Source organism: Hippoglossus hippoglossus, chromosome 16 (genome assembly GCF_009819705.1).
Source record: "Hippoglossus hippoglossus isolate fHipHip1 chromosome 16, fHipHip1.pri, whole genome shotgun sequence".
Lineage (NCBI taxonomy): Eukaryota > Metazoa > Chordata > Actinopteri > Pleuronectiformes > Pleuronectidae > Hippoglossus > Hippoglossus hippoglossus.
This window is the reverse complement of record NC_047166.1, coordinates 8056222-8083620: the sequence shown is the minus strand read 5'-3', so window position 1 is coordinate 8083620 and position 27399 is coordinate 8056222. Positions and strand designations below refer to the sequence as shown.

Here is a 27399-nt window from a genome sequence, read left to right as displayed (position 1 = left end):
AGAACATGCACCTGTAAAGGTTTGGCACACATTCTAGTGAGTCATTCGCAATTAATAGAAATATTAAAATCCAATATCCAAATTGGAGGAGCTACAGTTTATTTTATTAAAGCGTCATAAGATTATAAATGAAGCAGAATGCAGATTCTTCACACCTGAGAGAACTCGCTCGTTTGGCTCAGACACAGACAAACATCCCATCATCAGCTGACTGGACTCAAGCTGTAACCAGAGGCAACGGGGCGGGCGCTCGCTGATGCTTCCAGCGTCGCGATTGGCTGCCGGTCCACGACGCCGCCGCCCATTGGCTGCGGTGTCCGGCGCGGGGCGGGGCCCGAGCGCTCCCAGGCAGGTCGGAGGACCCTCCGTCAATGCAGTGGGCGAAGATGGCGTCGAGCAAGAAGGGCGGCGGGGGGGGCCGGCTGGAGAAGGGGGTGAATGGAAGACGCTCGTCCAAACACAGAGAGGCTCTAGTGGGTGAGTTGGGTTCGTGTTCTGCCGCTGTCGCTTTGAACGTCTCCATTTTGAAACTGCCCCCCCCCTCAGCTCGAACAGTTAGCAGCTACATTAGCATCTGTAGCAGAAGTGAAGCGGCGGGATTTGAGCCGCTGGCTGTGCGTCCGCCGCTGGGTCACATGGTTGTCACGGTTCAAAGCGAGGATGAATATCCCCCCCCCCCCCCCCCCCCCCACCGGTAGTGACGAGCATCCGCCGGTCACTGTGTGTATGTGTATGTATGTGTGTATGTATGTATGTATGTATGTGTATGTGCGCGCTGACGTGTGTGTGTGTGTGTGTGTGTGTGTGTGTGTGTGTGTGTGCGTGATGTTAACTACACGCACACACACGTTGTTTCCTGTGTTGACTTGACGCTCCGTGTCTCTGCTCTCAGCTGCTGACAGTGACAGGAGCCACCTGAACAGGTAGGAAACAGAAACCAGGGTGGGGGGGGGGCTGCAGCTAGGTGTGTGTGTGTGTGTGTGTGTGTGTGTGTGTGTGTGTGTGTGTGTGTGCGTGTGTCTTTCTATAGGTTCTATAGTCATGAGGGACAATCTTAGTTGAAAACCATCACTGTGAGGACATTTTGACTGGTCCTCACAAAGTCAAAGGGCTGTTTGATGGGTTAGATTTAGGTTATTGTGCCAATGAGCGTCCTCACAACTATAGAGAGTGTGTGTGCGTGTGTTTTGTAGTTTATTTTATTGTTGGGGGGAGGGGGGGGGTCATTGGTGCCATTATAATGGGTCAATTCATAGTTTCTTATTTTGTGTATATCGACATATAGATATGTAGGTTGATAGATTGCTATTTTGCCTTTATCTTCCAAAAGATAGATAGATCAGTTACATACTCAGTATGGAGATTACAGAGTACAACACTGTTCCACAGGTGCACTCACACGTAACAGACAACAATCAGAGTATAAACTGTACAAATTACAGTGCAAAGTATAATAACTAACAACAGATAAGGCCAAGACACGAGACACTTTGAGCTGAATTAGTGCACATGTGAGAGGTGAGAGTGCCGGTGGTGATTATATGAAAATATATAAATGTGTGTAAAAGTGACTGCTGTTGCTGAAGGGAGATTGTCTGTCTGTAGGTCAGTGTCAGTGTTTTGTGGTCTACTGCAATAACCATCACCCCCCTACCCCCATAACCATAGACTGATTATAAAGATGGATGATGCATCTCCACTTCCTCCCACTATCCAGAAATTAAGCCCAAATATCCCAGATACAGACGTTGCCATCATGTGACAATTACATAATTTAGAGTCTGTGCAGTTGTGATCGGGGGATGGAGTCGTGGTATCAAGATCATGACCAATCGCGAGGCAGTCTCAGCTGTCAGTCATGACATTTCACTCCGCGATCAAGATGCTTTGGCTTCACTTTTTGGGAGCCGTCATGTCCTCCATCTATATATATACAGTCTATGGTATCAACAGCCAGCCACACCTTGACTCTAGGAAACCCAAAGACCCAATAGTTGTCTGGGGTGCAAACATCCTGCATTTTAAACAGAACAACTCTTAAGATAGATAACAATCCTCTGAGGTTCTAGTATATCTGGTAAAGGTTAGAACTGAAGAAGCCGTTTGGATGAGAGATGTCTTCAAGAAACAACCAAACCCTGTTGCCAATGCACATGCCTTAAGGGGTTGTACATAACAACCCCTTAAGGCTGGAGTATGTTATGACAAATGGGCACGTTGTGAAAGAAGGTATCGGACCTAACAGGACGCTGCCTGCAGGCACTATGTGGATCTGCGGTCAGGACTAAAAGAACTCCCTCTGTTGCTCCATTCTCCTGTAAACTAGGCCGCTGTCACACTGTAATCTGGAACAATCCAACCAGTCCCAAAGGACCACTACTTCTAAAAGGCTTCCTTTAGCTTTGTACGAACACTAACAACATAGCATACATTGTGTGTTTGCTGCACTAATTAAAATATTTTTAGCTTCCTATTTTTGAATGGTGTGTTTATAATAGCCTTAGGCCTGTATAATGGGATTGGCATATATTTTATATAATCCCAGTGGTTGTGTGAGGTTCCTTACATGCTTGGTTAGAGTCAGATCCAAGACTTCAGATTTCTTTTCCATTAAACATGTGGCATTTAAAAAGTGAAGGGAAGCCTTATGTGTCCTGGCGATGAGAGAGCGGAGGCTCATTGTTGCTAGTTTCCTGTTGTTCAGGTTGGCCTTGTTGTGCTCGGACTGGTAGAAGGGTCAAAGCCTCCAAACCACAACATGACAGAGCCCCTGCTGCTGCCACTTCCTCTCTCTCGTGCACTGCTCACTGCTCACTATTTGCTATTAAAACCTGCTTCCTTTAGACATGGCATTTGTAGAGTATCAGATATCTGGCAAAGTAAAAAACTGTTAATCATACCGATGTTAAAAAGTATATAAAACGTGGATCTAGTAAGTTTGTCTAGAACTAAATGCCTGCTTTTCCAGAAAAATAACTATAGTTTGTTTGCATCAATTTGCACATAAAGTGATGCAGATACACCAGGAGTGATAACAGTGCTCACATTTTGGGCCTACTTCACTATACAGTGGAAAGAGTTAGGAATGCCACAAGGAGTCTTTAGGTTTTGGATTAACAATATTAACCTTTCAGGAGCCTAAAGGCTGCACTGCTTTGGTTAGAGGCGAGAAAACACTGTCACAGCTGACCTTTTGTTTTGTCATTGCAGGAAAAGCAGAGGTGTTACTAATAATGATAACCATTGATTGGAGTTCCGATCAATAGCCGTGACAGTGAGACAGAGAGCCTGTGCCTTTCCTGTTGGGACTTGTCAAGATCTCTTTTGTGGAATAAAAGCTACAGGGTGACTCTGTATCAAATCATCACACTTATAGGCTTAGGTGTGTTAGTTTGGTCATTTGAGAAACCTATGCAGCCCAAGTTTTATGTGGCTTGGATCCTAATTAAGGAAGATATGGGCTGACGAAGTTTGAACTTTTTAGTGCGGCTTTGACTGGAGATATCTTCCATCATGTAGGTCACAGAGAAAAGCTTCTCATATTGTTTTATATTGTTAATAAAAAAGTTTCACCAGTTAGTTTATAATGTCATCTATACCTCAGTATTTTTGAGTTGTGGATGAGACATCATGACTTGAAGTGGCATCCAAACCAAAGACCAAACTTTCTTAAAAATGGCAACAAGTGGTATAATAAAACATTTTTGGTTTGTTAATAACTACAAAAAACTAAACCAAAGAAACAACCCAACATTTAATCAGGGCCATGGGGTGTGACTCATTGTGTCTCCTAGGTCTGTCTCGGTAACCTACTTTATATTTTTGTGAATGCTGTTGTTCCTCGAGTAATGGGGCTATCTGTGATATCAGCCAAGTCTGACCCAAGGGCATATTTTGCTCTATTTTGGGTGTGAACGTCTTGTCCATGTTCTGCAAATATTGGTATTTCTCAATAGTTGGCACACACGGTACATTTCTGCTGCATTAACGAACAAAAGGAGGTTTTACATCAATTCAGTTAAACACTAAAAAGTCCAACTAAGGCACTACTTAAGCCCTTTTCAGACCTACGGGTAAAGTGCGGAGAATTGGCTACGCAGTTTACCCAGAGTTTGCCTTTCACACATGCACAACGCAGCGGGAGGTTCTCTGCACAGACACGTTCACAACAGCAACACATCCTCCGCATTATTTAGGTGAGAGGTGGAGCAGCCGGGTCCAGCAGGCAGAGGCAGGAAGTGACATATTAACTCTGCTGTGGAGATCAGGTGATCATGTTCACTGCACCCTGACACTGTCCTAATCTCTTATCACCACAAACTCTCCTGACATCTTCCTCCGTGTCTTCTATGTGTTTTTACCCAGATATTTTCTTTTTGTTTTTCAACTTTTAATCATTAAATTGATTGATAATTACAGTTATAATGATTGATGATGACCTGACTGCTATTTTGTGTGAAAATCAAATATACATTCAAGCGTTGGAAGGGAAACTCCTACAGTGGTGACCCTGTTATCATCTCATAATCTCATGTTTATGTCTCTGTCAATGTCTGCTGTAGTCTGCCCATAAGGGCGAAAGTCACAGGGAGTTGCTGGCTGAACAGCCAATAGCAAAATAGCACATGGTCACAGGGAGAAAGTCAACCCGGCTCGGGTTGTCGTTAGCCTCACAGTGCTTTTAAAAGACGCATGGGAGGGATGAGAGGGAGAGGAAAGACACATTACCTCTGAGTAGAATCGGTTATGGCAAGGTTGACACACAGAGGCTGACACACAGAGGGGAAGAGCTACATCGTACGGACAGCGAGGGGGAGAACAAAACCAATTGGAAAACATTATCTCTGTCATCCCTCCTTCCCTTTCTCTCATTTTGTCTCTTTTTCTCCATGCTCTCATTGTTTACGTGGAAGAGAGGAGACAGACACGGACAGAGACTTGAACTCAGAAGCTGGTAAAACACTTTTCCTTTTTTTCCCCCCTCTGCTAGCATTTTAGTAGTTAGTCTATATACCATCAATTGCATGCTATATGCCAGAAGCAGCCTGAAGGTAGTTTGATACAAACACTTAATTCACCCAGTTTGTGGGCCCCGCAGGAGTCGTTATGTGTGTACTGTTGCTGGTGTTGGTTATTGTACATGACTTATTAATACCCTTTCTCAACCATCTATAATGTGGAGAGACCAGGTGCAGCTTAATGGTTGCAGTGGGCTTACAGTGACCACTTTTTCCTCAAAGGCAGGAAGGGATGATGCAGAAACTTGTTACAGTTGTAGACAAATGTACAATGAGGCAAAAAACATATTTCATTTAAAAGATAAATGAAATATGTTTTTTGTTGAAAATGATATACAAAAGTTACCCTTCCCGCTAAAACCGTGAATCTCAATGCACTTACAGTATATGTATGTAATTTGCCTTGGGATATGAACAACATTTGCTAATGCACAAAAGGTGCGGGCGAGAAATAAGTACATGACTTACATTTTGCTTTTAGTGACTCCCATAGTGGTTTATTAACATATTCTGCTTTAGATGCAGTGGCAGCTTTAATGTTTCTCTGTTTGAGGCTGATCCGTTTTCTCACGTCAAACAAAGGGGAACTCTTACATGTTTAAGCTCTGAGGACGGTACTGGTTCACACAACGGTGTTCATTTGCATTATATTTGCATATGATTTGCTCCCTGCAGATGGAAATGAGGGTAATGTGTGAGTGTATGCTTCATTGTCATTAAACAAGTTTTAGACCAACTTCCGCTGATCTGTGAGTTCATAAAGTTCCCACCTTGCTTACTCTGTCAACATAACTCCTATTGGCTTGCTGAGCTCAGAGAGTTGTTCCCCCTGCTCTAATTAAGCAATGTAATTTTAATTCTGGCTCCTCGCCCAATCTGATTTGACTGCTATAGCTGGTCCTGCAGCAGGGCATTTGTGTAACTGCTCGACCACTGTGGACCCCGAGGCCACACTGGTGTGATTGTGTTTATGCAAACAGATGAATATTAGATTTTATTTGTATGTGTCTTGAGGTGTTTCCAGTTTTATGCAGATGTAATGAGTCACATTAAATATCTGCTTCATGTGTTGTCCAGTTCAGAACAATTACATTATGTGTGTTATCCCCTGGTTCGATGACAAAGTCTGAGATGAGGCAACAATCCCAGCTTTGTTTTCTTTGCTTTATGTTTTCTTCATTGATCTGTATGATATTATCTTTCTCCCTGATCCTTCACCCCTGCTACACCTCTACCTTCCTTAAGACTCTGTTAAACCTGATATTCTACAAATGTTGGTCCCCAGAGTGAGATCAAACCAGGCAAGAAAAGCTTTTAAATATGATGCCCCTTCTTCCTGGAGTAATCTACAGAAGGATCTTAAATTGTCAGAGCTAGTCACTATGGTTACTGTGGATTTTTTTATTGAAATCTTCTATGCATATTGTACATGCTGTGTATCTAGTGTATGACAGCTGTAGTTGTATTTTTATTAAATTTTACTTTTTTTTAAAACTGTCAAATTGGCTGGTGTGCTAATAAATTATATTTCTAGTGGTATTAAAAAGTCTTAAAGTGAACTTGTTTATAGCTGTAGACACCTTGCGAACATCCATCCAATCAAACAGATAAACATTGGTTTTCACAATCCTGCACAGCTTAATTTTCCTGATTGAAGTTTCTCTAAGATAGATCACAGAGAATCAAACTGTAGAGATGTCATATAGAGACACATTCTAAAGCTTCTTCCACGGATGATCAATATGGAAAAGACTCCTGTTTTCCTATGAACCAAACTCATGAAATATCACCAGAGATCCCATATTCATGCCTCCATGCTCTGAGGTATGTGGGAGAGAGAGGCTACATTTGTAGATTACAACCCTAATATGATTTGAAGAGGCTTAATGTAAATTATGTTATACTGCTGACTTTTCCTTGAAGTCATGAGACATTCTTATATCTGATATTCCGTTCACATAGTTGTACTGATGTGATATTTTGCCCCAAGCTGCTGCATGAACTTTATGGCATTTGGATAGACACTGATACTGTAAATGTCTCCTCAAGTGTAAAACCATTTTGGCTCATAATGTAACTGTGACAGGACAAATTATACTGCGGCTGCTCGCCACTCTGTGTACTGCTGCTTTATGTAGTGTGCTCAATTAGCTCCACAGATTTGTTTCAGTCTGTCTCCCCATGGCCAAGGAATGGCCCCTAAATTCAATAGGACATTGACAACATCTCACACACACATTACATACACACAAAAGTTTCAGTGTGTGGATATAACAATTTCGCTTGTGAAAGAAATAAACACAGAAACCTAAATAAGTGTATATGAAAAATAAGCGATATGTGAAACTAATATGATTTAAAGACATCTCTAGTTGTGTTCAGAATTATTTGTTTGCGTAATCTAAGGCAGGAGTAGTGCCAAAGGGACAGTGTGGAGTTTATTCCCCAGGAAACATTTTATTGACAGATTCAGCTAAGTTTGTAAATTGAGACAAAGTAGCTTCCTTAATGGAAAATTGTGCCTGAAAGCGAAGGAGTGAGAGCGAATAACAAGACAGAAAAATTAGAAAATGAGCAATGACTAAAGAGATTTTTTTATTCTCACCCTCACTTTTTATTTGTGTGTGTCTGCTTCTATCTTGGTGAGGACCGGTTTTGTGTGTGTGTGTGTGTGTGTGTGTGTGTGTGTGTGTGTGTGTGTGTGTGTGTGTGTGTGTGTGTGTGTGTGTGTGTGTGTGTGTGTGTGTGTGTGTGTGTGTGTGTGTGTGTGTGTGTGTGTGTGTGTGTGCGCGTGTGTGCGCGAGTGTGAGAGAGACGTCATCTGGCTGATAAATGTCTCCTCTCAGATGTCAGGCTTGTGATTCCTCCCAGCAAACTGAAATTGCTTCTCCTATTACTCTTCCTGAATGGCAGGATATAGCAGAATAATTGTGCGATTAGGGCTCCATTATTTCTTTAACCCTCAGAACAATATTTCACTTGGGAAGAATCTATTCTCTTTGCAGTATGCACAGGCAACGTCAGCACCACATTTTGAGATGTTGCTTTAGGGATGTGTAAAATAATTGCCTTGCTTTTTTTGCCCCCATATTCCCTTGTTGCTGTAGCCTGAGATGAAGTTTTATAAACAAAAGTTTGAGGACGGATGTGAGCTAATTCCAAAGATGGCTAATTTAATTTTGCATTTCATCACATAACAGCAGAGTCTTTCTTTAAGTGTCATTTTCAATTGGTCGTGCCATAAAACAATAATAATAATTACAGCAAAACTTTAATAAATATGATTCTTATGAGAGGTTTAAGTATTCCAGCCAAGAGGTTACGTTGTTTCTCTGCCTGTTTGTTAATTACAGACAGGATTACACAAAAACTCTTGGAGAGATTACCATGAAGCTTGGTGGAAAGATGTTGTTTGGGTCAGAAACAAACCAACAGTTAAATGTCTGGTTTCTTTCACTAAGGTTAAAGTCTAGTTGGGAGGCACTGTAGTCCTCTGTCACTTTGTTTTACTCTCTGTGTGTCTGTTGTCCCTTCGCCTCTGCCCTCTGTGTCTCACTGTGCCAGTAACCCTGTACATTTAGCACCAGCTAGTTCCCCAGAGGGAGGTGTTGTGGAAAATGAGGTCTCAGGTGACTCGCGGTATGAGCTCGATCCACTGGTGGGAATCCAGCAGGGACATGGTGCTGGATCATTGTTATGCTATGTTAGGGCAGAGACATGAGCACACTTGATACACACTCAGCTGTGTTTTGTCAGTTGTATACCTCCCTTCGGGACTCTTATGTGAGTGTGAATATGTGTTTTTGTCAGTGCATGACTAATCTGCCTTTGTTCCCAGCAGCATGACGTTAGCAAAGGGCCCTGCCTTTCTCCTCGTGTTCCATGCATGTCTGCCTAGATCTCTGTGGATTCTTGCTGCTTAGCTTGGATTTACATCATTTAATTTCAAGGCTTGCTTAACACGTTTCAGCCAGTGAGCTTTCATATGCCAGGCTATGGGGGATTAGTTAATAGGAGAACATTGTGTTGGCCATATCCATTGATATCCCGTTCTCTACAGTGTCTACATGCTCATTACAGTTACAGGTGTGATGCTGAATAGAAATCAGGCCGCTTCTTTCATTGTCTGCAGAACCGGATACCGTTTTGACAATCCAGTTCTATGAAGTGCAGCATGATACAGTGTCTTTAATTTGACAAATGCATACACTGGGGGCGAGAAGGGTGGTGTAATTAGGAGCATGATAAGCAGCGGGGTGTTGGGATCGTGCCCCTCTGTCAGCTATCATTTGCCCTGGTGAAAAGTGTTTCTCTAATGGAATACTTAATAATCATATTAATGAACGTATTATGTAAATGCATCCCACTCACATATAGCTAATGTGTTTTTCCGTTTCACCCTCTTTGTTCCCTCACTGCTCCTAGTGATGGACACCAAGGCAGTGTTTGCCGCCCTGTACAGCGTGTGCGAAGAAAATGCCACTTTCTTCTCGGGAGGAGCCAAAGGAACGCAGGGCGATGCGGCGCGGCGGCTGGTGGATACGATGAACTTGATCAAGGAGCACGCTCGCAGTCTGGAGCCGGTCATCTCTGGCTTCGCTTCAGTTTACCATCATTTTGACTTTGACCCACACATACCTGCTAATGGCTATCGTTCGCTGGTCAAGGTAGGCTGTGGGGTGTTTTGAGCTCTGTGTGTGTGTGTGTGTGTGTGTGTGTGTGTGTGTGTATGTATGAATCATGATGTGTGCAGCCCTGACAATTATGAGCCCCTATTGCGCAATACATTCTTATCAATATTCTCCCCACACTGTGAGAAACTACTCACCAACATCTCTTTGCCTTGAAATCGCTTTGTTTCAAGGTCAGTCCATTTATTTCTCAAATTGATTTTATGTTGCAAATCAGGTTAGATAAATTCCTCCAGCAACAGAATATCTACCACTACTGTACCTACTGTACTTATCTTCTACTCCTATTGATGAATCATCATGACCTTCAGTGGCTGGAGCCCACCACAACTGAACGAGTCTCACAGAGCAGCAAATGAATCCTGCTCTGTTTTTTAGCCTCTCGATTTCCACATTCTTAATCCTTCTCACCCTCATAGAGCTACTCTGTGTAATCCGTAACACCCGAGTGAAGCAGCGAGCTTTTCACATGCTCGCTCTCAGGCGTGCTGTTGCACGTGGTTTTTTTCCCCCTTCAAGCTTACCACCCTAATCTTAATTATAATGTAAGTAGACCCACAGGACATGCCTCTTTAATGATTGCACAATTAACGAACAAGATTTTCTTTTTTATAGTTGTAAATGATACAAATCCATTTTTATAAAAGAAGTAATGACCTGAAGTGCACAATGCATTTGTCAAAGATGCATATCGTTACATATAGTATTTTGTAAATATTATATGGCTTGTTTATAACTCAATTTACTTAATTCGCTTGTTATTTAATTGAACTGGCTTTGCTTTCTTAGTCAGTATTTTAAAATTAAGGAGATGTTACCTTGCTTTGAAATTGTTGATTTAAACTGTTGCATCTTAAACATCTTACAACATCCAAACATCTTAAAGTTACATTCTCCATACTTTTCTAGGTGGTGCGTTGCTGCATCCTCCACATCATCCACAAGGGGCGCTACATCACAGCCAATCGCCGCAGCATCTTTTTTCGAGTAGCGCACAATGCAGGGGAGATGGAGGCGTATTGCAGCGCCCTGTGTCAGCTGCGTGCCCTGCTCTATTTGGCTCAGCGCATGCTACATGACAACAGCTCTGGCAACCTGTTTTTCCAGGATGAAAGTGGCCTCAGCGAGAGCTTTGTCCGCGAGTACTCCTCTATGCACAAGGGCTGCTTCTATGGCCGATGTCTGGGCTTTCAGGTGAGATGAGCTGCGTGGCACAGCGACAAGTAGTCGGATAGAGGAAATAAAGGAAGAGGGAGGAATGGGGAGGTTAGAAGTCGTAGCATTGCATGCTTAGTGGCTTCATGTGATGCAAATGTAGGCCTGTGGAAATAAAAGAAGCCACTGTAGGTAAAGAGTCAGAAGGCTGTTTATTTCCTTCCATAAAGGGTGTGATGTGACCTGTTGACATTAGAGGTAGTACTCACACATCGGTCTGCTGACTTCTTAGAATAACAGCAATTCACCCTGAGCAGTGAGCAGTGGTGGCAGATGTATAAATTTGTAAAAGCCAGGAAAAGAATAGAGGGCTTGAAAAAGACTCGTGCTGCTTAAACCTGCAAGTAAAATGGAGTAAGTAAAAGAGGAGTGTGGAGGACATGCTCCTCTTTACAGCCATGACCTCTGTTCTTCATTCATCTTAACTAGAGAGGCTCAACCCTCAGTGGACAGGGGTGAGGATCGGCCTACAGGGGAATAAATGATGAAACCTGTCTGCATCAATTCATAATGTCTAAGATTCATCTGATATTCTTATTATTGATGTTCAACCTGTTTCTGGTTGAATGATTGCTGTTTCAATTACAGGTAATATATGTCTTGTTGATTAAGAGGAATTTGGTTACTGGATTAGAATTCAAAGTCTGTCATTGTTTTTTTTCTGTCCATTTCACCAGTTTACTCCATCCATCCGACCCTGTCTCCAGACCATTGCCATCGGCCTTGTGGCCTTTGGGGAGAACTACAAGCGCCATCAGTCAGGAATAGGTCAGCATAATCTTGTCTGCAGCTGCACTCTCTCATCATCCAGCCACTTCGTTGTCATTCATAGATCGTACTCATCCATCCCCATGCCTCTCTAACATTGCTCCTTGGCCCCCGACTGTGTACCTTTTTGATGTTGTGTGTTTGGATTGTAGATTCTCTTTCATCCTTTGGAATCTTGAAGGCTAGCTGGTGTGTTTCGTCTATATTTCAAAATGCTTTGAACAGGCGCGCAGTTATGCACCGAGGCAGAGAAAGAAGAACATTCGCAATCATATACACATTTGCACCACATACACATACACACACACACGTAAATATTTAACATTGAAAAAGGAATCGTTCATCTCTTATGGATTTTTTGTGCTCTCTGCTGCACCACAGTGGAGGCAGGAGGTATTGCACCGTATGGTGAGTGTACTGGAACCCCCTGTCCCTTCTTCATAGTCCTCTGTAGTGAACAGAAAGGCTACGTGATGAAATGCGCAAGCTGCTTTTATTCCACAGCTCCTATTATCCCCATTAGTCTTGCACAGTGATCTGTAAGCTTCATTAGCTGTATTTCAGTTAACAGATTGAAGCTTGAGTTACCTAAAAGTTAACATCCTTCCATTTTCCTTAGTGCCCATCCCTGACACCTTGCATTAAAAGTAGGGTAGAATTGGTTGTAATGCCACGAAGTGCCTCTGGTCAAACATGACTGTTGCACAGTAGACTGTAAACATCCCGTGGCAAAAATGTTGACCCTGTCGAGTTGGTCTGTTCTCAACTGTAACCACATCTCTGACGTTTGCCGTGTTTTAGCACTGTTACACTCCTCTTTTGACCAGCTTTTCTTCTTTTCCTCCAGCCTTTCACCATCCCTCCCTTTTAAATGTACTAGCAATTCAAATTTTCCATCATTCCTGCCCTCCCTCCCACTGTTTCTCTATGTTCTCATGCCCATTGTTCTGAGCTGCGGTCTTTGTCTTTGCAGACCACTTTTCATTGCCATTTTCACCACCTCCTCAATCATACACTTGCTCTTTTCTCTGAACTCTACTCTCAGTTCTTTTCTTGTCTCACCCTGTCTCTGGTGTCTCGTACACATTTTCACCCTCCTCATTTTGTCGTCCTTCCTCCATCCACCAGGGGTGGCAGCCAGCTCGCTCTTTACCTCAGGGAAGTACGCCATTGACCCTGAGTTGAGAGGGGCGGAATTTGAACGCATCACCCAGAACCTGGACGTCCACTTTTGGAAGAGCTTCTGGAACATTACTGAGACTGAACTCCCGTCGGTGAGTGGACTGTTAATGCTTCTTTCAACACGTATACAGACAAATACGCTCCTAAAACATCTGTAATATACCCATGTTGTCATTGCTAACCCATGCGCACAGATAAGTCCATTGCCCCGTTTTTTATTTAAAATGGTATCAGGGATATTTGACTTCCCCCTAGTAGGAAGTACCTCTCCATCATTATGCATTTTGGCCTACAGGCTGTTAGTTATAATAGAGTGAAATTCAATTTATTCAATGGGGTTCATGATTTATTCATCTGGTTTCTCTTTCTCTCCAGTGACCTGACTCGCTCTGTAACTTGTACTCTCTCTGCCTCTGTGTCTTTCTCTCTCTGTCTCCATCTCGTTGTCTTGCTCTCTCTTTTTCTCCATCACCGTTCTCCCACCAGAGTCTGGCCAGTATGACATCCACTCAAGTTAAGGTGAACCGGCCTCTCTCTGTGCCCCCTTTGCCCTTTGACCTTCCCTTGGCGGCCAACCCCAGTGCATCTGTAACTATTTCTCCACCGTCTGCACACATTGGCACTGCTCCGGTTCAGATGAGGCTCATCTCTTATGACCTGCGTGAAGGACAGGTACTTTAAATCATCACTCAGTTTACTCTCCAGTGTTGTAGAGGAAAAAAAATAAAAAAAGTTTCACACTGTCAAACTTAATGCAAAACCGTACTAGTTTTTCTCTTTGCTGCTTACGTGTCTCACTACATCCTTGTTGCCAGTGTTAAGTATTTGTTGCGTGGCCTAGTTTGTGACAAATTCACTCCACTGGGACTTTATAAACGACCTTGCCTATTCCAGTGATACAAATTCTTACAATTATTTAACAGTATTTTCACATGTCCCGTATTTCTCTGAGCTGCTCAAGTAAACGACAGCTTTAAAGTGTCCCCATGGATTTAATCCTCTTCATTATCTCTCTCTCCCCATTCCTCCTTCATAGGTATCAGTCTCAGATTTCCTACTCCCACCCTAATTCTCTTGAGAGACTCCGTTTCTCCATCTGAGCTCATTCTCCTTCCCTTGTAGACTGGTGCTTAACCAGACGTGTTATCAGCAAACGCTTTCAGCCATTGATCTTGCTCCAGCAAAACAACAGTGTCCTTTTTAATGTCGCAAAATACAAGCTTGCATCAGCAGAAACCCTTCCTCTTAGCCACAGCCTCCCTCCCTCCTTGTTTCTGTTAATGAATGGGAATTAGCTTGCGTTCATGCAGGCACAGGAAGGGCTGACAGCAAGCTGCTGCAGAACAGCCATTTAATCACTCTCCGACAGGACCCCTGTCAATAAAATATGCTATGAATGAAAAAAGCTTTTGTTTGCAGACGGTACCTCAGAACGAGACAAATGTCACGATATGTCATCATGTGATGTTTTTTTAAATATTGATCCAAACGATAGGCCATGATTGTTTGTCTGTTAGTTGATCTTAAATAATTCCTTTCTGTCTCACTCTTTCCAGGACAGCGAAACCCTGCTAGCTCTCTCCCGCTCTGAGGGAGGCTCCATCTCTCTGTCGCTGGGGTTGAAGGCCAAGCGACTCCCCCCTTCTCCTTGCTTGCTAGTCCACTTCCATGGGGGAGGCTTTGTGGCCCAGACATCCAAGTCCCATGAGGTAAATTGGAGCTCTCCAACTGGATCTAGCTCAGTTTGTTTTGGAGTTTCTTTAGCTCTGACTAAAAATTCAGGAAATTGTAACTCCAAAAACACTATTCACATGTTTGTATATGTAGTGTTTTGAGTCACTGATGTATGTGACAGTATTTGACTAATTTGTGATATTTATGATGGAATATATGGTCAAAATGCTGAAAACAGAGGTATAATGTATCATTGGAAACCTCGTAGCCACATACTGACATCACCTTTGCCATTATACACCTGTGTAAATTTAAATCAGGATCTCCACAGACGCCATCCACTTCCCCACCTCATCCCTTCCATACTTCACATTCTGGCTGTCTCAGGCAAATTGTAATTGAACCTCAGCTAATTAAAGTGATGAGGAGACAGACATTAGTTGACAGCGGAGGAGCAGGGGGGGGTTTCCATTTTGAGTCTCCTCCTCTGTCAATAGTGTGGTACGTAATGAGCTCTTAAGCTAATTATGTTGTAATTAATCCCTGAAAAATGAATACACACACTTTGACCTCCTTCCTCGCCATCTTCGCCGGTGAAGTGCACAAAAAGTTGGCTCTTCTCTTTCACATGAATTGTTGCTTCCTGTCTCTCACTTTATCCTCACTCCTCTTTTTCCTTTTTAAATAGCAAAACCCATGTCCTTGGTCTAATTTCTAGAATCACTGTGATTGAACACTTTCCTGTAATTACTTTGTAAAACAAAGCTGTCTTGTAAACCACTTTAATCAATAGTTTACATCAATGACTATAAAGTAGTAGCCTCAGGAAGTGATCAACCTGTCTATTTTGATGCCGCACCTATTTACTCACAGTGATGTGGCTATGTGCAATCTTTATGTGGTTCCAGGCTAGTTATAGCCACTTCAAGACAGGCCTCTGTGAAATCACCAAGGACATGGGCATCCTTGATCTGTGGCTGCATAGCAACCAGAGGATGTGAGGGAGCAATCAGAGAAGGGGGCGAGTGCGGCTGTCATGTTGAATTAACAGAGACCTGTACAACCCTACAGAGAAAGATTACCCTGGGCACTAATGCAAAACTTGTCAGACTATCCCCGTCCCTTCTTCTTCTAGGCTCTCCTTTTTTTGTTACATCCTCAGTCTCACTCTTTCTAATATCTCACAAAATCCCCTTTGTTCTCTCAGTGTTCTTTTCCACATCCTCTTCCTGTCTTATTTGGGCGACATGTACTTTCCTGCCTCCTGATTTTACTGGGTGCCTTCTGCTCGCTTAATCCCTCAGGCAAGGCCAAGGAAGAGAGGACAAACAAAGAGAAAGTTTCTCGGAGGGCAGAGGCCAATGTTGTCTCCTGTACTTCTCATATCCCTTATCCCTTCCCTGATCCTATCTCTCCTGTCCTCTGGGCGAGATGGAGAGTTTGACTTCAGTTGCAGGAGCCTTTTGTGGTCTCTGGCTGCCCAATAATACTGAGATCACAGGAATTAATGTCCTGGCATCTCTGAATTTAGCAGCGTGTGCACGGACCACACACACGCACACACACAAAGTGTTTGGACAGAGGAGGTAAAAGCTTGCTGATTAACTGCTCTTCCCGACTACCTTAGAATGAGTGTGACTGCAGCTCCCATTAATTCCTGCTTCGAGAACAGCTCCACAACCCTTTTAAATTGTGTGTGTGTGTTTTACTTGGTGAATCGGATGTGAGTGTGTATAAGAAGAGTTTCCTAAGTCATACAAAATTAAGCAGCCTTGGTCCCAGCCCAACAAAAACACACACACGTACCCTTTGTCTGCCCGTTGGGCCATTTGTTGTGAGTGCTTTGCTATTTTTATGTAGACAGACGATAACCTGTCTGGCCTGCCCATGGACTCGCATGTTGACACTCATTTTAGACTCACACACACACCTAAGTAGAACCTTTACTGTTTTGCACAAACCCACACTGCCTGACCTTAACAGTGCTTGAACTGTATACACACACTGGCTTGTCAGCAAGTCTCACTATAAGATTCATTGTGACAAGTGGTGCTTTAAGACAGCACAGCTGACTGCTGAAGCTGTTGTTTTGTTTTTTATTTTTCATAACGAATCACTGGTCGGTGATGCGTCATGCACAAACTTGCACTGTGCTGTCGCTTCCACCGTCAGCCTTGTCATAACTTGTCAAAAAGAGGTAATGGGAGAGACAGAGGAGGAGAGATGGAAATTTTGTCGGAGGAATATTTTGATATACGTTTTGATGCCTTTCTCGCATTTCAAGGTCACAGCATTGCGGTTGTGAAGCAAAGAACTTGCCTCAGTTTGGTGTAAGAATAGTAAAAACCTAACCTGACTGTAGCAACACAGAGAAAAAGACACACACTCAGTATTCTGACGGTGAACACTTTTGTTTCTGTTGACTATCACTGTTAATCCACACTATCCCCTTGTCTGTCTTTTACTTTTATACTCCTACACCTTTGTTATTACCAAATGAGGAGAAATGAAACAGAGGTGACTGTGAGCTCAGTCCTGATTCTCCCTTTTGTCTAGACGATAAACTAGAAAGCAGACAGATGACATCAGAGGGACATATAATCTTCATATCTTTTTATCCTTGTTATCCGTACCACCACACTTTCTCTTTGTCTCCCTGTCTCTGTTTTTTATTGTGGCTGCTTTTTGTTTCTCATAAACTGAACAACATATTGTGATAAATGCACCCTACTCTTGTCTTGTGCAGCCCTATCTGAAGGGTTGGTCCCAGGACCTTGGTGTCCCCATCTTGTCAATTGACTACTCCCTGGCCCCTGAGGCCCCCTTCCCGAGGGCCTTGGAGGAGTGCTTCTATTCCTACTGCTGGGCTCTGAGAAACCACCATCTACTGGGTACCAACACATCTCACAGCCTTGTTTATACTTTGTTCATATGCTGGCTTTTATCTCCCCATAACACTCACTCTTTACTTGTTATAGTCATAGGAAATGTATATGCATAGGAAATGCTGTGCAAAAGGTCTAAGGGCACTGATGTACACATTGGGTTTCAGATCTCGACTCAGACACATTCATATACAAACTTAGACCTATAACGGATGAATAATTGAGAATGAAGTGTTTCTATTTGATCAGTTTCTATTTCTTGCCTTGTTTAGGGTCCTGGAACACACAGAGACCACATGCATTTTTCATAAATCATCCCACGTGATATGTGCTGTAGTTAACAAAAGATCATCTTAGCATGCTCTCTGTTTATATATTTTGTTTTTTAATATTTTAACATTACATTTGTTTACTACTAGAGCACAGGGATTATTTGTAATCCTCACAGTCCCCTCAGCTTGAACCTTTGCTTGAGAACATTTTAGCTAAGTGGACTTTGAATTTTAATTGAATACCCCTGTCTTGGGCACATAAAAGAAAATCAAGTTGTTTATTAGGCACAACAGAGGAGTAAAAAAACTAACCTATTCCAGTGTCCAATTCCCTTAATCATTCATCACTTTGAAAGTAATCAGGCTTCAGCGCGATGTCTTGCTCTGTATGTGCCCGTTGCTCTGCAGTCTGGTACAAATTGCTGCGATGCTCAATATTCAGGCAGAAAACTAAAGACATCTGGTCGGTTTCGGGTAAATCTGATCGCTGAAGCACACTGTGTCAAATTAACAGTGACTGTAGTGCAATATGTTAATGTTGTAGTACAACAATATCGCTGTCATGAGGCAGTCAGTGAGACAACACCCCCTCAGCAACAGCCACATATTCATCAGTGTTATGGTGCAGAAAAGAGATCCTGTTTTTTGATGCTTGTCAGTTGCTTTGCACCTTAATGGATTTCACATTAATTTCATGCTGAATATCAATTTTTTTCCGCCTGAATTCCCTTTTGTTTCCTTCAGTTTTTCTCTTCACCTCTTTACTCAGCATCCCATTTTTATCTCTGCAGGATGGACTGGAGAGAAAGTATGTCTGGCTGGGGATAGTGCGGGAGGCAATTTGTGTCTGACGATGTCAATGCGAGCTGCTGCCTTTGGTGTTCGAATGCCAGATGGCATCATGGCAGCCTACCCGGCTACCCTGCTGACTGCCTACGCATCTCCCTCCCGTCTGCTTTCACTGATGGATCCCCTGCTTCCACTCAGTGTGCTCTCCAGGTGTCTCAGTGCCTACGCAGGTAGGATTGTGTGTGTGTGTGTGTGTGTGTGTGTGTGTGTGTGTGTGTGTGTGTGTGTGTGTGTGTGTGTGTGTGTGTGTGTGTGTGTGTGTGTGTGTGTGTGTGTGTGTGTGTGTGTGTGTGTGTGTGTGTGTGAACAAATCAAGCCAGGTTTCTTTTTTTTATCTGAATGAAGTTGAGAATTCAGTTTTAGATTGTCCTCCATTTTCTTACTTCCCAGCACTTATGCTTGTCTTTGCTCCAAGCATGATGATTCAGACTAATTGTTGGCTTGTTAATAACGATGTTAAATATTTGTGTAGCATTAATAGTTAGTAATATCTTTGCTAAAATATATATATATTCAATTTGTAGAGATGTAAAAGCCAAGCAGTTATTGGCATTTTATAGCCTTGACAAGCTAATTTTAATACTTTTACTCAATAAATGACCAAATCAGTAAATCTATTGGAAAAATTAAGATAGAGTAGGTTTTGTTGTTGAAAGATCAGTTCTCCACTGCCCATTAATTGAGTTAATTAGAGTACAGAGCTAAACTAAGTATTAATCATAAAACTGTTCTGCCCTCTTGAATCTTACTGTTTCACTCATTTTGTAATCCATAATTTATATAATATAAAACATATTTAATCAGAAAGTTGTATATATGACATATCGAGCTTTCAGGACCCATAACATTCCTTCAGAAGAAAGTATCGTTTGTCTGACAAACCTTGACCTGATTAACCTGATTATTGCTTTCACATCTCTGTTGCACATCTCTCTCTCTCTCTCTCTCTCTCTCTCTCTCTCTCTCTCTCTCTCTCTCTCTCTCTCTCTCTCTCTCTCCCCTCCAGGCGACGAGCCACAGACTGAGAAGCAGGTAGAGAAAGCGAGCACACTGAGCCTGGTGAGGAGGGACACGGCGCTGATGCTGAGAGATATCCGACAGGGAGCCTCCAACTGGATCCACTCTCTGCTGGATCACAACAGAGCCCCAGCTTCTCCCAGCACAGCTGCAGAGGCGCCACCAGGAGCCACTGGTAAACCACCTTCTGTGCATGGATGTTTTTGTGCTTTCATATGCAGTCACCCAGGACCTTTAAATGAGGTGTGGGTGGTATCTGTGTGTTTTGCCAGACAGCAATTGTGTTCAAAGTTGTCTATAGATGCTATCTGCTTATGTCTTTGATCATATCTAGACACAGATCAGATCTCAGTGAGGGGGAGTGTGGGCCGCCCATGTTTTCAATAGAGCTCTACCAATATGAATTTAAGGGGGCGATACCAATATTAGGGGGTAAAAGATTACAAAGATTTACATGCATATAAAAATAGGCAATTATTCCTAATTACTCTTATGACAAGTAACTGTAATTAATGCTTGATATTTTATAGTACATAAACTTTGTTATAAATAATTATAAATAAACACAACAAAACATATAGAACTTGAATCAAGTAAAAACATATTTTTTTAACAGGAAACGTGAATATAATACTCATCTTTTCTGCATTGTTTATGTCTGTTAAAGCCTCATCAGCAGATTTTTATCGCCCTACCGATACATCTGTTGGGCTCCAGTTTTCATTGTGTTCATTCATTTAAATATCACTTCAACAACTTCAACTCCCTCCAAACTTCATATAAACCCCATATGGAGGAGGCCATTGAAATGGATCCCCTTTGTTCAGTGTTCAGCTCAACATTTATCACTTTATCCCAGCGAGTTGCATAACGCTCCGGCTGTCCCATTCATATCAATTCACCTGTTTGGAGCAGCAGGGCTTTGACAGTAATTGTTAACTGTCGGCACCTTAAATCTGGTTGCAGATTGTAATTTCCCTGGTGTCCGCTTTGCCAGGGGACACCCCCACAGCTGCAAGTCCCAAACTAATGAGAATGTCATTGGTGGGTGTACATTATTAAACGGCCATCAGGGTGCTGAGATGGTTCATTATTAAAGGGATGGGAGATTGGAAGCCCTTTGTGAGGACACCAGACATGACGCCTCTTACAGCTGTGGTTTGAAGGCTCAGGGCGGGCGGATGATATCACCATGACAGCATTATTTGAAGTTCCTCCACCCACTTCTCTGCTCTTCTTCCTGATATATTACAATTTGCATTTTAGGCTTTTAACTGTTGGCTGTCAACCAGAGGACATACTATAAGTGGAAACACTAGAATAAGTAAAAGTGATTGTGTACTACTGTGTATTTAATTTGCTGTGTCCTCCAGCTGCTCTTGGCCCCAAGTGAATTAGAGTGACCTCTCAATCCTTCATACATTTTATAATTTAGAAGGCTGTTGTTCATTTTTTTTAATAAACATTCTCGTCGTCTTTCTCTCTCAGACACTTAACCCTCCCTCTCTCTTCCCTCTCTCTGTGTCACAGATGCAGTGAGGAAGAGCATTTCAGAGGCATCCATCTCTTCTCCTCACGCCGACCCCCCTGTTGCCTCCAAACCCTCAGAGTTCCCGACCAGGAAATTATCTGTGAAGAGCCAGACATGCCAGGACATGGGTTCTCACAGCAGCTCCACTTTGCACAGCGCACCACTGCTGTCTGATCGCACTGTACGTTTGGCTGAAGCATGTTTAAAGTGAGATTAGCGTGCTCTCTGTTGATGCTCTTATCCAGAGGAAGTTAATTTGCTAACTTAAAGGGAGACTGAGTTGTTAGTCGGAATTTAACCTGTGATTAAATTGATCTTGATCTGGAATTTGATGATGATGCTCATGACGTAGAAAACTCACACCAGCCTCTTATCTATAATCAGATTATCTCTGCTTTCATACATCTTGCCTTAAAATGATTTAACATGCACTATTAAAGAGGTCAGATATTTTGTCAGCAAAGACATATTTTTGGCCCTGTATCGAACAATGCTTTTTACCCTGCAGTTCTAGCTTGTGCAGGTACTGGCAGGGCATTGCAGATTATCCTCGCATTTATTTTTATACAGGCAGACTAGATTAGTGGCTGGCTTGGGATAAATAGCAAGCAGGGGTGACGTAAGATTTTAAATATGCTTTTCCTCCTTGAAATGGGGATTGTTCAGCCAAGACTCTCAGGCGCTGAGCCAAGGTTATTCGATTTTCACAAGGACAAAGTGTTGTGAGTGTGTGTATGTGTGTGTATATATATATATATATATATATATATATATATAACCAAGTTTGCCTGTCAAATATTTTATGCCTTATTTCCCCTCATTTCTTATTTCCGTGACATTACATTCTACCTTGACCACTCAGTGCTGTCCAACCCCACTTGATTAATTCCTCATTCCTTCTGCCATGTAGCCAGAAGATGTGAATTTCTTCATCTGCAAGGATCCGCATCCCTCCATGTCCAGTGACCTGTCTTCAGTGGCCATACCACCACCTGCTGGAGAGGAGGGATCAGAGCTGGGGCACCCCAGGGAGTTCCCCCTGGGGTTCGAACCTCTGCGTTCAGAGCAGCTGGCTGAGATGAAGTTGCATAGTTCTCCGGTGGTCAAGGATCCTTACTGCTCACCTCTTCTGGCCCCTGATAGCATGTTGACAGGCCTGCCACCTGTACATATTGTGGTAAGAAGAACAATCCATTGGAATAATGTAGAGAAACAGGTTATTCATCCAGTTAAATATGACAAGATACTAGTATAGGGTACATCACTGAACTTGAGTGTTACGTCAGCTGTCAACCAACAAGCTTTTTGGTCCCTGCAACTCGTTCATTCTTCAGTGAGAAGGCTGATTGTTGGTTTTCTTTGGTCACTGAAACAGGTTTTAAGCTTTGCAGATATGATGCAGGAGTAGAGCAAGATCAGGACTGTTTATCACGATGAAGAAAAGTGAGGAGGAGAAGGTGTTTGAGAGGTAAAACGAGGCCACTTCAAGATGTTTAGAGATACAGACGGAGCACTCAGGACTACAGACTGCACACATTGTGTCAGTGAGATGGAGTGTGATGGGGAGATGGATTAGGTTGAGTTAATATGAAAATGAGGTTCTGATTTTAAAGTGGATAGAGTGAGTCAGCAAGAGTGTAAAAACAGCAGGGACAAAAGAGAGTGGGACGCTTGGCTTCCTTTTCTTCATCCCTTCATTAAGATTCTTGACATGTCTCAAGTGAATCCTAATTTGATTTTAACCATTTGTGCCCCTTCCCTCCCGCTCACCTCCTCTTCCTCTCTCTCTGCCCCTCTCAGGCTTGTGCATTAGACCCCATGCTGGATGACTCCGTGATGTTTGCCAAGCGTTTAAGGAACCTGGACCGGCCCGTCACTCTGTGTGTGGTGGACGACCTCCCCCACGGCTTCCTCAGCCTATCGCAGCTCTCCAAGGAGACGAGAGAGGCTGCCAACGTCTGTGCGGAGCGTATCCGCGCTGTCTTCACCCAGAAGGACACCCCCCCCGAGCCTCGCAAGCACCGAAAGCTGGAACGGACCGATAGGGGTGTGTCGGCCTCTTCTGGGGAAGGCGCCTCTCTCTTTGCTGGCCCCATCGAGGAGGAGGAGCAGGATGTCGGGCGTGGGGTCAAAATTGCTGATGGGGAGGACTTAGCTACTGTGGCAGCTCAGAATAGCACTGATGCTGGCGGTATTGGGGCTTAAATAAGGATAGATAAAAAAATTTAAAAAAGCACTGACGCTCACCCGAGGAAGGAAGGAAGGAAGAGAGAATAAATGAAAGTCAGACCAATGTAGGCAGTGCCTAAAAGGACGAGAGAGAAATTATCCTACGAACAAGAAAAGAGGGAAGTGGGTAGTGAAGGAGAATGTCCAGTTTTCAAAACAGAAATCTTCCTCTGCCACTTGTATGTGCATCAACGCAAATCTGGAAGACAAAAAAATTGAACACGCCCACTAAAGACACTCCTGTTAAAGAATCTAATGGTAATTTAAAAGCTACTTAGATCAAAGAGCAGCGCTCACCCACACATGTAGCTCACAGAATTACCAGAGTTGCTGTCAGGCAGCTCGGGCTTAAAGCAGCGGGGAGAATTCTTGAGACGAAGCCTGAATGGGTGAATCATCCAGGCCGACGCAGTCATTTCAGGCCCTAATCAGACGGTGGTGGGTGATATGCTCCTGTATAGAGTCATCGCTATCAAAATGGCCACTTGTCCTTTAGGGAGCCACTTTAACTCACACTTAATAACTCTACTGTGTTCTTCATTACGTCGGTTTGGCAGCCGATGCAGCTCACGTTGTGGATAATAACTCTGCACACTCTCTCAAATAGAATTAAAAAGGTAAAATGCAACAAGAAAAGCCCCAAACTGGAGGAATTGATTTACTTGCATCTTGAGATTCTGATGCAGTTTTTAATCATATTATTAACCCTATGCAGTAGTTTTACTTTTGTTATTTATATCTTTTTTTTTGTGTTTTTTTTGTATTGCAGTATAATCAGAATCTTGACGGGTTCACATGTTGATTTGTGCGTTAAATTGTATGTTTGATATAATCTTATGCTGTTTATTCCACATTGTTGAATGTGTTTGATATTTACCTCTGCCTCTTTAGCCACTGCTGCTCTGACATCCCGGGACTGTCCAATTCAACACGTACCTTGTTCTCACTAATGCATACTGATGGGATAGAGCACATGCAGAATATTCCACATCAGTCCCCAATCTAGATGCTGCCTGGTGCTTTTTGTCGTGCTGATATTATGAATGCAAATACTGCATTTTATTGATTGCTACGGTGGGATTTGTGGCGATGCACTGAGATGCATCCTTTTAAGAACACAAGTCAGGCTTAAAAACGTGGGTCTCATCTATAGGAATCTTTAAAGACTCTCATCCGCAATCACTGCTGTGAGCTGCCTGAAAGAGGCTAAATGTTTTTATTTTTATTTTTTGAAAGCGGCTGCTCGACCTCCTCCCTCTGCAGAACTGAAGTGAGGGAGGGAGGTGGGCAGGGAAAAAGCTCAGCCCTCAGCTATCAATACATATTTGAAACTTCACTGCACTGACATTTCTCCCAGGTTGTTCCCGTTCCTCTCCAGGTGTTATTGCTCAATACTTTTCTGCACCGTATGCACTGTAGCAAAGTACCACTTCTGTCCAGGGGATTTCCTGCCTGACAACCGTTTTCCGCAGATCAGATGCTTTTAGGAAACGCTCCAGGACACTGACTGAGGAAAGAGATTGTTAGCGTGCTGTGTAAATGCCACATACGTTGTGTTTGGTCAGCGGAAGGTGCTGCCAGTGGAGGTCCAGACTTTCTTCTCTGCTCCCCACCATCACTTTTGGGGTTGACTTTGTTTTCAATAACCCAAGGACACTCCTCAGAGCGAGATGCCACTCAAGCACTTTGAAGTGCACTAAAATGTCCTTCGCAGGGTCAGTCCCTCCATCAGGTCCAACTAAATATAGATGCCAACAATGCTGGCACTGTCCTGCCCTTGCGTGGTGACGGGGCTGGGGTTGCCAGGTCTGTAGAGAGAGATGCTGTGTGATGAATAGGATTTAGCCGGAGCTCTCGGGTACAAAATCCTCCCTCCTGTAGAAGAGCAGGATTTTCAGCAGCAAAGTCATGCTACAGGATTAGGCCATGCTCAGTTCTGTCAGCTCCGAGTACTTACCGCAATATTTTTAGTCAGATTGATGGAGAGAACCAGGGGCGTGAAGAGGAAGAAAGTAATACACTCATTCTCTCAGATGCGCTGGGCTGAAGTTTGCTTCGCGAGCTGCGGTTAATGCTCGCGCTGCACTTTTGCAGTAGTTTGCTATGGCAATCCACAAAGTGTATTTAAGCTTAAACTTGTAAACACGTCGTTTTTATTATTGTGTTTTTCCCTCCTTTGCTTGGTGCCTGTGAGTGCGGCTCAAGTGGAGTCGGCACGAGCAAAGTAGTCTCTGTAGAAACGTGAGCTCACACTCGGGCACGTCCTCTTTGTTTGTGTCGTTTGGGAATGGCACCTCACAGACGAGACTATTACCTCCATTAATCATCTGTTGTTGTTTGGAGAAGTCGGACCTCTGGCACAGCAGGTTTATTTTGTGATTTAAAGTAAATAGACTCAACTGAAAGATCCAGCGCATATGGAGACGAGCAGGTTTGATCGGTCATCAGCACTTTTTTTTTTATACGAAGAAAAGAAATTTGTGTCAAATGAATTCACTGTCTGTGTTTTGACCTTCATGTGACTCCTCAAGATGCGTCGGGCTAAGCTGCGTGCCGCTGACGGACCAGAGCCCGTGTGGCGTTTAAGGACTGAAGAGTTTGTCAGCGTTTCATTTAGTTCTCCCATCCCAGACATTATTGTGGCTCCGCTGATGCCCACGTGCTGCCAGCGACTACGAGCTGAAATGTCTGATTCAGTACTGTTTCGATCAGTGTTGCTGCTTCACAGTCTGTGTGAGAATAATCCACAGGGCATCTTTACAATCCCAAATCCTCCCCGTGAGTACAAAACTAGTTTCAGTGGTTCGATTTGTACTGTATACGTCTACTGTTGTTGTTTTACTCTTGGAAAGCTGCTCGCACTAGAGATTTTCTTTGCCCAGAGTTGATTTCAATGAAGTGCAATGAAAAAGGCAACGCTGCTGCAAACGTGAGCTGGTTGGTTCAACCTGTAGGTCAACATTCACAGCTGTACACCAGCATCACTCTATTTTTCATGTCAACTGTTTGTTTCTTGTTATACAATGTGTTTGAATCACCTCAAGTTTAAACGTCATATTTAGCAACTTACATATCATGTCCTGTTGTAGATTTAACAAGATTCCTTGAAGCTTGATTTTTTTTTTACACTCCGATGCTTTTGTGTGTTGGACTGACCTCGACCACTTCTCAGAAATGTTTCCTAATGACAAACGCTCAATTCAATCAGATAAGTTTCATTTAAGGTTAATTTCAGGCAGAACCAAAGATCTTGTAACACGTGTAATGTTCTGTCCTCGCTGTTCACTGGTATTTAAATGCAGGTGCTAGTCGATGCCATAGTCTTCCGGCAGCCCATATGCAAATTGCTCTGCACTGTAAAATGCAATGCTGACTGATAAAATGATTATGCTTTCAAAAGAACAAGCCATAGACTGAAACCTAAGTTGTTTTAAAGTTTATTTTTTACTTTTTTTCTTTTTCTTTTATTGAAAACACCACAAGTGCAAACCTGTGAATTAAAAAAGAAAAAAAGAATGTATATTATATGATCCATGTAGATATTTTTACTTTCAGATTTGTTGATCAGATTGATTGCAGATTTATTGTTTTGGTTGTTTTTTTTTGGACTGCATGGTCTTTCATTTCATATTAGTGTTTGTCTGATATGCCACGAGTATGCTTGATTCTTCTGTTGATTTTTATCTAAATAAATATATTCTCCCATGAACGAGCTGTTGTGTCCCAACTCATGAATTCAACTTTTCTTTACAGCAATAACTGGATCTATATGACCAGAGATTCTTCATTGTTATTTATACAAACTGCTGAATTTCTCTTGATATACTGAGATCTGTAAAGGTCAATAAAAAAGACAATCTTTTGTTAAACATAAATCAGATCAATGCTGACATGCACAATACAGAGAGCAATCTGTCAAAATATGTGTGTTGTCTACACACAAGGGATGCATGTAGTTCTGGAAGTACAACTTTGAGGTACTTGTGTTTTACATGAGTATTACTATTTGATGTTACTTCTCTCTAAACGTCACTGTCAAGTACTGTGCTCCTCGCCTGAAGGCTATAA

The 27399-nt window shown here is 42.8% G+C and overlaps 1 protein-coding gene across 7 annotated transcripts; it reads left to right on the top strand.

The window, feature by feature from the left end:
* The first annotated feature begins 241 nt into the window (after positions 1-241).
* On the top strand, positions 242-27040 carry lipeb (lipase, hormone-sensitive b). Of its 7 annotated transcripts, XM_034612328.1 has the most exons (17): positions 350-477; positions 893-923; positions 4914-4954; positions 9444-9685; positions 10619-10903; positions 11602-11692; positions 12074-12100; positions 12821-12966; positions 13361-13546; positions 14431-14583; positions 17295-17439; positions 18497-18724; positions 19561-19746; positions 21102-21283; positions 22013-22279; positions 22903-23326; positions 23364-27040. In XM_034612328.1, the coding sequence occupies exons 1-16, from the start codon at positions 372-374 to the stop codon at positions 23305-23307; spliced, it is 2721 nt and encodes a 906-aa protein (XP_034468219.1). In that variant the 5' UTR covers positions 350-371; the 3' UTR covers positions 23308-23326; positions 23364-27040. The 7 variants fall into 7 exon arrangements, with proteins under 7 accessions (XP_034468216.1, XP_034468217.1, XP_034468218.1 ...); XM_034612325.1 differs by lacking the exon at positions 893-923 and having other exon boundaries at positions 242-477; XM_034612326.1 differs by lacking the exon at positions 893-923 and having other exon boundaries at positions 242-477; positions 22903-23335; positions 23367-27040.
* The last annotated feature ends 359 nt before the right edge of the window (positions 27041-27399 follow it).